We start from the raw sequence: 12,009 nt of genomic DNA on the forward strand, positions 1-12,009 counted from the left end.
CCAACCAGTCCATCCTAAAGAAAATCAGTCCTGAATTTTCATTGGAAGGACTGATGTTGAAGCTGAAATATTTTGGCCAATACTTTGGCCACCTGATGTGAAGAACTGACTCATTTGAAAAGACCCTGATGCTGGCAAAGATTGAAGGTAGGAGGAGAAGGGGACAAGAGAGGATGAGATGGTTGGATGGCATCATCAACTCTACGGACATGAGTTTAAGCAAGCTCCGGGAGCTGGTGATGGACAGGGAAGCTTGGCGTGCTGCAGTTCATGGGGTTGCAAAGAGTCGGACACGACTGAGCCACTGAACTGAACTGAAGGCAGAGAGAAAAGAAAGACAATCATCTGGTATAGAAAGGTGTGGGCCTGTCAGAAATACGAAAGGGTAAATACTTTCCGCAGAAGTCAGTTTAGCCTTGCCTACTTTTGCCTGGAAAATCCCACGGACGGAGGAGCCTGGTAGGCTGTAGTCCATGGGGTCGCTAGAGTCGGACATGACTGAGCGACTTCACTTTCACTTTTCGCTTTCATGCATTGGAGAAGGAAATAGCAACCCACTCCAGTGTTCTTCCTTGGAGAATCCCAGGGATGGGGAAGCCTGGTGGGCTGCCGTCTACGGGGCCGCACAGAGTCGGACACAACTGACGCGACTTAGCAGCAGCAGCAGAGGCTTTAAGCACTGCTGAACAGGAGGTGTGAGTTGATGCTGGGCAGCTGGGAAACAACGAAGCTAGCGGGAGAGACAGGGAGGCCAGGAGAATGGGGTAGAGCTTACAGCCATTGTTTATCTAGTCTTGATTTAAAGGCAAAAGCTCAGTTACCCAGGCTCCTGCTGGGGGCTTGTGTTCCAAAGGCGCTTCGGAAGCCATCTTGAGTCCTTGTAGCTCGTCATACGGCAGAGTATCTTTCTCAGATTCTGAAAAAGCTGCACTTAGGGGAGATGGGCTGTCAGGCATAGGGATGAATTCTGCATTTTCCAGCTCCTATGTATGAGAGAAAGAACCTCATCAGTTCCATCTGAGCCTTTTCACTTTCGTCCGGATTCCTTCCCGGCTGTAGCTTTCACGCTGGCGTGTCACCGGCTCCCTCTAGTGGAGCAGGACAGCTGTGGTTACAACACAGCTCGCCCCGTCAGTCAGCGTCCTGCCAGTCCTTCCTCTGAGGAGCGGATAGGGAAGGGAATTCAAACTCAATTTCAAGAACACTTTTGATACCCAGCGTGATGCCTCAACACACTCAGTCAACAAAGGCTATTCAGTAAGTTGGGAAGCTCTAAGGTGATGGCCGTGAGGCTAACTGCCAGGCTGCTAAAGGCTGAAGCTTTAGACAGAACTGTGTGCCGCTTCTTTCATCCACATTCCTAAGTAGCTATCAAGGTTAATATTATTTCAGAGGGAGCCTTACATTTACAGGTTCCCTCTTTTTTGTTGGGGGGGGGGTGGGATTTAAAATTTCTCTTAACTATAATTTTAAGAAGATTTTCTTTTTTAATGTGAACCATTTGTAAAGTCTTTTTATTGAATTTGTTACAATATTGTTTCTGTTTCATGTTTTGGTTTTTCCGGCTACTAGGCATGTGGGATCTTAACTCCCCAGTCAGGGATCGAACTTGCATCCCCTGCTTTGGAAGGCAAAGTCTCAACTACTGGACTGCTAGGGAAGTCCCTAACTATAAATATTCACTGTAGAAAATGTGCAAATATTGATAGGCAAAGGGACATGATACAAATCAACAGTAATTCCATCATCCCATGTAACCACTGTTAAGGCATTTTTCTACTGTAAGGCATTCCAACTACCTTGATATTCTACTTCTACGAACCACAGTACAAAATCTATAAGCTTAATCTTTGCACACGTGCATTACAAATACTTCTTTCAAGGAAGGTTACGTTAATTTCCATCCACTTAAGTAATATAGGTATGAGACCACTTTATCTTTTCTTGTCAGGAAGAAAAAGGATTAGAGATTTGATGATTTTGGCTCAGGTAGAATCAGAAACCTAGATGCCTGCTGCAAAGCACTTGAGCAGGACATAGGAAACAGAGATCCTTCTAGTCCCTACAGAGTTCCCATCACCAAAGGAACTACCTTTCGAAGCCAGCCAGGACAGGAGCTGCTGGCCCCACTGCTGATCCGCATGGCCTCAGTGGGACTGACAAGACCTTCCATGCCTCGGTCTGCTTCCATTGTTCCTCGGAAGCCTCCACTTGGATCAGGAGTTTCAGATTCCTGCTGACTGTCGTCGTCTTCTCTTCCGCCACCGCTGCCACCTCCTGGGCTAGAGCTCTGAACCACTGACAGATATGCAGCACAGAAATACAGAGGTTTGCTATGCAACAATATTTACCAGCTGACAGCCCCACCACCCCCTGGAGAGTTTCTGAGAGTTGCATGAAGTGGAACAGCAACAGTGTAAGTCAGATACCTGGGGCTAAATTTCTAGTTTTTTACACAAGGTATTGTGTATCAGGATCATTATGACAGTATTCACTTCTACTTTCCAAACTTGCTTGTACTTATGTTCAGCAGATTATCAATGTTCTACAGGATTACTGAATAATGACCCCAAGCACTGCATCCACACCTTAAGTATTCAGACTCCAGCATCCTCCATGGAGGTTCTTCTTATATATTGAATACAAAAGATTTTTCACATTTGAGCCAAACACCTCTTAAAGTTGCCAGATAAGCTCACCATTAATTCCCTTTCTGGGAAAACAATAGAATAGAGAAGTCCTCAACCATTAAATTCATCAAATTCTTTAATGACTATCTGTAAGAATTTAAAAAATTTGAGGGCTTCCCAGGTGGCTCAGTAGTAAAGAATGTGTCAGGAAGATCCCCTAGAGAAGGAAATGGCAGCCCACTCTAGTATTCTTGCCTGGGAAATCCCAAGGATAGAGGAGCCTGGTGGGTTATAGTCCCTGAGATTGCAAAAGAGTTGGACACAACTTAGCAACTAAGCACAATAACAACAAAAACAAAAAATGTGATGGCTGGTTCTTTAATGTCACACAGCAGATTCCAAATTACCTTTAATGAAGATGAGCTGATGCACAGTCAGGAAATGAAACTGAATTTTCAAATGGGCCAAAGAAAAATATAACTAAGAAATTTGCCAAAAAACAACAAAAAGAATTGCATGGTATCTTCTACAGTTAAATGTAAAGGATTATTTATTCATGACCGCCAGCTAACTTGGTTTGAGGACTGCACTGTGCCACACTGTGCTCATATCGAAGCAGCACAACTATAGATGCCAAAATAATCTCTGAAGCTTGCTTTTTTGTCTTAAATGGCTTTAAAAAAATTGTATTACAAAAAATAAGTTATATTACCACTGACATATACATAAGACTATTTATAACATGTGTAAGTTCTGATGCCTAACAAAAGAAACATACATGAATCTACCATGTGAAAGTACAATTACTTTCCAATATGGTAGCTTTTAGCCATATTTTGTTATTTAAATTTAAACAGGATTAAAAATTCAGTGCTTCAGTCACAAGAGCCACTTTTCAAACGCTTGGCAGCCACATGTGATTGGTGGCTATTACACTGGACAGCACAGATACAGAACATTCTGACTGTTGCACAGAGTTACAGGACAGGACTGAATAAGGATATTGCTCTATCTACCTTGTGAATTCCCTTCTTTCTCTGGCATCCTACCTAGATATAACTACTCTGATTAATTTTGTATTTTTCATTTCTTCTTGGGGGGGGGACTTTATCACACACTTATGTATCCTTATACAATATATTATTTATTCTGCTTGTTTTTGAACTTTATGGGTTGTTGTTCACTTGAACACATATAATATTCCACTGGATGGCTGTAACACACTCAATCAACACTTACTGACTAATTATAATACCATTTGCAAGGCACTCTTCTAGGCAATGTGGATAAAATTATTGAAGAGAAAAGACAAAAATCCCTCCTCTTACAGAGTTTACATCTTCCAGATAACGGACATGTGCTTTTAATCTTATGTTTTTCCTTTAAATACTGTTCCAGTAAAATAAAGTTATAATAGAACAGCTGTGTTGAGCAAAAAGATACTTTATCATTTGTAACAGATATTAATATGGAAAAACAGATGCTGAGCAATGAGTTACTAAAGAAAACTAATAATAGGTATGATGTGTGTTTATGTCAACTGGAGTTTAACAAGTCTGGATCAGATTTTCAGCTGTCTTTTTAGAGGATTAATCTGCTTTCATTCCGGGTCTTTATCTGTTTTGATTCCACAAAATATCCAGTTTTGAGACATCAAGGACTATAGATAGGTACTCTAGCAAATGGAAAACCAAAAGGAACACAGATTCAGTTTCCTAGCAAGGCCCTAGACAAGGGAACCATGAACAAAGCAGTCAAAGGAAAAGTATTAGAGACCTTTGGGCTGATTTTCCTGACCACACTGAAAGTAAAGCCAACTTTTAATTCTGAGGGCCTGTTTTGAAGGACTATTTCTATAGATTAGAACACCGCTGGGAACACCATAGAAGTGAAGGGTGGCCAGAAAACATGGCCCCTAGCATTCTAGGGAAAGGAACAGTACATAAGTCACATTACAATGTTGGGCTAGCCACGTAATTACTCCCACATGTGTGGTGGCAAAGATGTACTCTCCCCCTGACTACAAAGTAAAAGTCATAATCTATTGTGAAATCTACAAAAATATGCTCTTCCCTCTTGATCACTGTGCTCCTCATTCCCAAAGATATTTCCTATTTCCTTTTTTTGGGAAGACTGCATGGAATTCAACCCAAAGACTCACACCTGAGAAAAACCACTGGTACTTGAGATACTGCTACTTACCAGTTCCGATGGATAAGCCACTGCTATTGGAACGGATGGTCTTAGAATTCAATACTTTCTCTGAGGAAAAATATTCAGTAGGTAAGCACTGTTTACAGCCAGAGGCAGGAAAAATGACAAGACTTGGATAGGGACTTAATCTAGGAGATAACTGCTATCTCTCACACCAGACAACTAATTACTATTTTAGATATAAATATTAGAAGCCAAGCACCACTAGCAACTTTAACTATAATCACTACGTGAAGTAGCAATTCTCCACCTTAACTATTCTTTGGAATTAGCTGGGAAGCTTTAGAAAGTAGCAATGCCTAGGTCCCAATCCAGAGGTTCCGATGTAATTGGTCAGGACAATGGGATTTCTGAAAACTCCTCAAGGGATTCTAATGTGCAGCCAAAGTTGAGAACCATTGACCTAAAACAATGAACTTGTAGACCTTCAAACAGGCCTTTATAATTTAGTTCATAACAAAGGAATCTTTATGCAGAAAACAGTTATGATTTAGTTTCTTTTTAAAGGTGCACTGAATATTTCTCACAAAAGCATGATTACAGATAAACTAATTAGTGGACGACCAGAAGTAACAAATTCTATGTTAAGGGGGCAGAGCCCAAAGTTTTCATGAGATAGTAAGTGACAAAGCTCAGGAAATAACAATGTCCTGTTCCTCCCACCTGATCACTGTTAAGATTACAGAAGTAGCTTCTTTTCTTTAGGACACTTTTGTTTGCAAGAGTGTGACCCTCAGTAACTTAGGTGTAGGTCAATCCTCTGTCAAAGCCATCCTAACCAACAAGTGGAACCCTTACCAACAATGAGAATGGTGTTCCAGCCTCGGCAAGACAGGTCTGGGACATGATGCAAAGATCCAAAGATGGGCCGAGGCCATGAAGTGCAGATATCTGAGCCGTGGGGTCTCTCTGTGGGGGTCATTGCCAAGCGACCATTACCACCATTGCCCCAGGCAAAAATGTGATTATCTGTAAGAAATAAATAAATAGCAGAAAGTTGAACAGAACACTGGCTTCCCAACTCTTTTGGATTCCCCACCTTTATGCTCTAGAGCTAAAAAGATTTTTCGTCCGTTTATTCCCTTGTATAAAGCCTAAACAATTTCTGATGCCACCCAGGTAAAAATGACCATTGCTTCTACACACTGCCATCCATTCATTCACTCATTCAACATTTTTGGTCATCCATTCAAGTGTTTATTGGCATCTACTTCATGACAAGCACTGCTTGAGGTGCTGGGAAGACAGCAGTGAACAAAACAAAGTCGCTGCCCTTGCAGAACTGACCTTCTAGTGGGGAGAGACTGATTAATTACTTTAGGTAGTATTAAGTGCTTTGAAGGAAGATCAACAATAAGGAAAAGTGGAAATAAACTATAACAGTGGAGTATCATTTCTTTAGATAGTGTAGGCAACCTGAGCAGACCTACTGAAGTGAGAGGGAACCAGGTCTATCCAGGGGAAGAGCTTTCCAGGCAGAGAAAACAGCTAAGTACAAAGCTCCACGTAGGTAGGTGAGTATCACAAACACAGAGCAAGAAGTCCTCTGCAGGTGGAGCAAAGTAAAGGAGTGGACAGTGGCTACAGCAGAGGTCAGGAGGTGACTGAGGTCTGGGTCATGTGGGCCACTGCAATGACTTTAGTTTTTATTGTCTGAGATAGGAGACCAGTAAAGATACTTAACAGTAGGTATTTAAAAGTATCCCCCAGGCTACCATGAGGAGAACGGACTGCAGGGACCCAAGGGTGGAAGTAGAGAGATCAGCTGTAGTCACGAACTGATGCAGTAGTGAAGTGGTTGGATTATTCAAAGATAATCTATAGAATTTGCTAATGGATGGAATGTGAGCTGCAGGAAGAACTGATTTGAACAAAAAATCAGAAATTTGTTTTGGAACACAGTAAGTTTGTTTGAGATGTTCATTACCTCTTATCCAAATCAGAACACTTTTTAATGAAAAGGGGGGGCTATTAACGATTAAGCTCAGATAATAGGCATGAATTGGGACCAATCTGGGAAGACCGGGCTATAAAGCCACCTTATCTTTAGACATATTAGTCAAGAGGCTGTTAAATTAGTGGGTCTGGGAGTCAGGGATGGTAATATAAAGCTATCAGTGTACAAGGGAGGATTTAAGGTAATAACCTCACTCAGAAAATGGAAGGGATGGAAGGATTGAGCCCTGGACACTTTAAGCTTTAGAGCCGGACGCTGCAATTAACAGCAGAGAACCTACCTGACTGCACTAATCTGTTTATATGTACATCTCCCCTACCCTACTAAACTATGAATTTCCTGAGGAGAGCAGCTTTCCAAGACTTTTTAAAAACATTTAAGTATAGTTGATTTATAATATTTTATTAGTTTCAGATGTACAACATAGTGACTCAACAGTTTTATAGATTATATTTCACTTAAATTTACTATAAAATAATAGCTAAATGTTCCTATGCTATGCAATATATCCTTGGTGCTTATGTCTTATACACAGCAGTTTGTATTTCTTAATTCCATGCCCCTACATTGCTCTTCCCCACTTCTTCCTCCCCTCTGGTAACTACTAGTTTGTCCTCACTCTCTCTGTGAGTTTGCTTGTGTTATGTTATACTCATCCATTTGTTTTATTTTTGAATTCCACATGTAAGTGCTAATATAAGTGTCTTCCTTTGACTTATTCCACTAAACATAATACCCTCTAGGTCCATATACGTTGTTGTAAATGGCAGTATTTCATTCTTTTTAATGGCTGAGTAATATCCCATTCATTGTATATGTATATCATATCTTCTTTATCCAGTCGTCTTTTGGCGGACACTTGCTTCCATGTCTTGGCTATTGTAAATAGTGTTGCTATGAACGCTGGGGTGCATGTATATTTTTGAATTACTCTTTTCCTTTTATTTGGAGATAAGCCCAGGCATGGAATTGCTGGATCACAGTTCTATTTTTACTGAAACTCACTTCCATATTCCCAGGGTCTAAAAGAGGATCTGGAGCATAGTACACACACAGTTAATGTCTGCCATGTGAGGCGATCAAGTACAGTTCAGAGAAGTAGAGGAACATACATCAATAGGTAATAAGCCCAGTCACAGAATCTAATTCTAAAGTCATCATTCTGAAGTTTAACTTGAGAAGTACACAGATCTACTGAAGAAACATTCCCTCTCTAAGGCCCTATCAGAAAGTGCTACTGAATTTGCTACAGTATTTTTAATTCTCAATGACACCCTGATTCTGTCTAACATTTCCAGTTATCTAGCATGAACTATGGAGAAGGCAATGGCACCCCACTCCAGTACTCTTGCCTGGAAAATCCCATGGACGGCAGAGCCTGGTAGGCTGCAGTCCATGTGGTCGCTAAGAGTCGGACACGACTGGGCGACTTCACTTTCACTTTTCTCTTTCATGCATTGGAGAGGACATGGCAACCCACTCCAGTGTTCTTGCCTGGAGAATCCCAGGGATGGGGGAGCCTGGTGGCCTGCCATCTATGGGGTCGCACAGAGTTGGACACGACTGAAGTGACTTAGCAGCAGCAGCAGCATGAACTAACCAGTCTGTTCCCTAAAACCCCTTGTTTTGAGACAAACAACTCTGAAGGCTGGTTCACGTCCTTAGGTACTGTAACAGATCATTTGTCTGACATTATTGCTGGATCTCTCCTGTATAAATACCAGGCACAGACTGAAAGAAAACAAAGACATCTCTGAGCATGAGCAATAACAACAACAAAAAAAGAGTCAACAGATAAGAAAATGAAACGTGTTTTGCTGTTCACTATTTACCAGAAAGAAGTGGCTACAAAAATCAAGGTGATACAGGAAAAGAGAAAAAAAGAAAGCAGAAGAAAGAGGAAAGGGAGTAAAGGGTAGCAGAAGTAACAGTAAGAAGATGCTGAGAAGAAATAGCTGAAAGGAAAGAGAAGAAAATCCCATTAGACCAATTCAGAAAGTTGAGAGACACACGGTATACAGCCTTTCAAGTTTTAGCAATCCCTAAGGACATCACTGCAGTGCAGTGACCCCAACCTAGGAGCAAGGTCAAATCATGATGTTCTCCTCTCTAGCCAGGTGGCACCAGTGGTAAAGAATCTGCCTGCCAATGCAGGAGACACAAGAGATAGGTTCAACTCCTGGGTCAGGAAGATCCCTGGAGTCAGGAAATGGCAACCCACTCCAGTATTCTTGCCTGGAGAATCCCATGGACAGAGGAGCCTGGTGGGCTACAGTCTGGTGGGTCACAAAGAGTTGGACAAGACTGAGCACACAGGCTCACACACACATTCCTCTCTCTAGCTACTCATCCAACATTTATTGGAACCAACATGGTGCTGGGCAAGGTGTAAGTATTTGATAATTCTTAAAACATTGTGCCAAAAAAGTAAAAGTAAAAAAAGTAGGAATTTAAGAGTACTAACTTGCCACTTCCTAGAAACCTAAGCTTTTTATAACAAGCACTATCTTGGACACATGAATAGTTAATGAGGTTACACAAGCATAAAAACATGGCCACCAATTTAACACAAATAAAAAAGTAAACATATGACCCAGCTATACATGACCAGCCCACCTCTTTCACACCCCAAAATTAAAATAGACCCATCTTTCCAGCAAGTTTGAAATAATGTGAACAGACTCACCATCAGTAGCAGCAATGGTAAACTCATCACCACAGGAGACTCTGATCACTTGTTTTCCACCTAAGGGTCCCCCCAGCAGGTTGATTCCTAGACGCTTCTTATAATTTCCAACGCCCAGCTGGCCACACTTGTTGCAGCCAAAGGTCAGCAGCCGGCCTCGCTCTGAGACAGAAGCAAAAATAAATAACCAGGTACAAATGGGTCATGAAACAGAGAAAAGGCAGACAATGCAGAGTCCTACAGACTAGCTTCTGGTTATTAAGAGTATACAAGTATAAACTGCCACATAAGCCCAGACCTAGGGCAGTTAGGGGAACTATGACCAATTAGATAGAGGGAATGACTCAATATTATATATTCTTTTAAAAAAATAATCGTATTTATTTATTTTTGGCTGGCTGGATCTTCATTGCTGCAATGGCTTTTTCTCTAGCTGTGGTGAGTGGAGGCTACTCTCTAGTTGCCGTGTGCGGGCTTCTCATTGCTGTGGCTTCTCTTGTGCAGCACAGGCTCTAGGGTGTGTAGGCTTCAACACCTACACCTACACACAACACCTGCAGCACAGTACTTGCAGATCCCAGGCTCAGTAGCTGTGGTGCACGGGCTTAGCTGCTCTGTGGCATGTGGGACCTTCCTTAACCAGGTGTGGAACATGGGTCTCCTGTACTGGCAGGCAGAGAGTTTACCACTGAGCCACCAGGAAAGCCCTGTATACTCTATTATAAAGGTGGAAAATGGGTACTATTTAACTTAGAAAACTTATAGATGGTGCTAATTAGAGACAGTATTTGCCAGAAATTACAGGTATGGCATTTTCCTTAAGAAATGTATTGATTATACATTTGTAATGATTACCAACAAAACATTTACTTGAACACCCAAGATGTTAACAAGATAATACTTGATGATGGGGGGAAATAAGGAGAATACATTTAGTTAAGAGCTACTACTTGATAAATAAAGAACCTGAAATTCTAAGGCCTGTGCACACAGTTGTAAATCAACTCACCATCAAGAGCAGCAGTGTGAGTCTTGCCTGGGGCGATTGTACGGATCTTATAAAAGGACAACTGTTTGGCCAAGGTAAAGGAGGTGGTGTAGGGAACTTCGTGGTATGCCTGGAACAAGATAAGCAAAGACTCATGAGGTAAAAAATGGAGGGAAAATAGGCTGAAAATATTGTCAGGGTGACCAAAAGGACTTTCAAGCAAATCATGTTATTAAGAAGGTACTAGGTAACTTTTCATCTCCAACAGAATAAAAAAAGAAATAAGTTCAATATGTAATCAGAGAATTTAGTATGAGACTGGACTTTCTGACAATGGAAGTTTTAAATTCCTAAATTAGGGTATGCAAAACATGAACTCTCCATCCCAGAAGGCATCTATATAAAGACAGAATCATTGACATTTGTCTTGGTTATACACTGTGCATAGCTAAAAAAAGGAGGGCAAGGAATTAAAGAATCTTGAAGACTCTCTAGCTTATTAAGCTATCACTTTACTGTGACCTAATTTTACCTACAAAGTTCTCAACCTGTTAAAACCCACATCCCCTTAGATTAGCATAAAAATAAATCTTGTCATGTAAGTTTAACATTTCACAATACAATGCAGTAACAAAACCCAAATCAAGTAATGTTAATTCTGAATATCTTTTCAAACTACATAGACACCCTCCCAAGACTTGCTCCAAATTTGTACTCTCCCATTTCACAATCACTACTTTAAAACAGATTGCTTAAAATTAATTCCATTCTTTTCCACTGAGTCAGCAAACTTGTCTCTTAATACGATTCTTTAGAAAAGGAAGAAAACTCATACTACCACAAAGAGAGGACTAGGGCTTAATATTAAAGGTGTATTTTATGACATGCTTGAAGGAGGTAATAGTAATTACATTTAATAAGCCTGTATAGGATCAGTGATTTGAAAGTAATCTTAAAAACTCTCCTGGGAGTTGATACATGGAAAAATGTTTCTTTTCATAATGTTAATTTTCTTGTGTTTATATTTCAGGGACAAGGTAGAACCTGATTTCCATCACTTGATTGTTTATAATCAACTAATTTATTGAGGTATAATGTACTGTACAATACTGTACAGCTTGATATATTTTTCTATAGGTATATAAACATAAAAACTACCCAGATACAGGCCACTGCCACCATCCTAGGGTCTCTCCTATCTTTCCTGTTAATGCCTATACCCCTCCTCCCAGAAGTAACCACTATTTTGACTTCTGCCATAAGTTAATTTTGCCTTTAAACTTCAAACAATGGGCATCAGTGGGCTTTCTAGGTGGCACTAGTGGTAAAGAACCTGCCGGCTAATTCAGGAGATGTCAGAGATGTGGGTTTGATCCCTGAGTCAGGAAGATACCCTGGGGGAGCGCATGGCAATCCATTCCAGTATTCTTGCCTGAAGAAGCTCATGGACAGAGGAATCTGGTGGGCTACAGTCCATGGGGTCGCAAAGAGACACGATTAAATAGACTTAGCACACACAAACTTCAAATAATGG

General features: G+C 40.9%; 1 protein-coding gene across 1 annotated transcript in view; it reads right to left on the reverse strand.

Annotated features, from left to right (window-relative positions):
- The window catches only part of NEK9 (NIMA related kinase 9), a 37,203-nt gene that overhangs the window by 6,101 nt on the left and 19,093 nt on the right, over positions 1-12,009 (reverse strand). The window contains exons 15-20 of the mRNA XM_027552461.1: positions 10,497-10,605; positions 9,488-9,649; positions 5,643-5,813; positions 4,833-4,892; positions 2,093-2,298; positions 822-983 (exon numbers count right to left, since the gene is read on the reverse strand). Of these exons, the coding sequence (XP_027408262.1) occupies positions 822-983; positions 2,093-2,298; positions 4,833-4,892; positions 5,643-5,813; positions 9,488-9,649; positions 10,497-10,605 (870 nt within the window). The remainder of the gene's footprint in view (positions 1-821; positions 984-2,092; positions 2,299-4,832; positions 4,893-5,642; positions 5,814-9,487; positions 9,650-10,496; positions 10,606-12,009) is intronic.

Source organism: Bos indicus x Bos taurus, chromosome 10 (assembly GCF_003369695.1).
Source record: "Bos indicus x Bos taurus breed Angus x Brahman F1 hybrid chromosome 10, Bos_hybrid_MaternalHap_v2.0, whole genome shotgun sequence".
Lineage (NCBI taxonomy): Eukaryota > Metazoa > Chordata > Mammalia > Artiodactyla > Bovidae > Bos > Bos indicus x Bos taurus.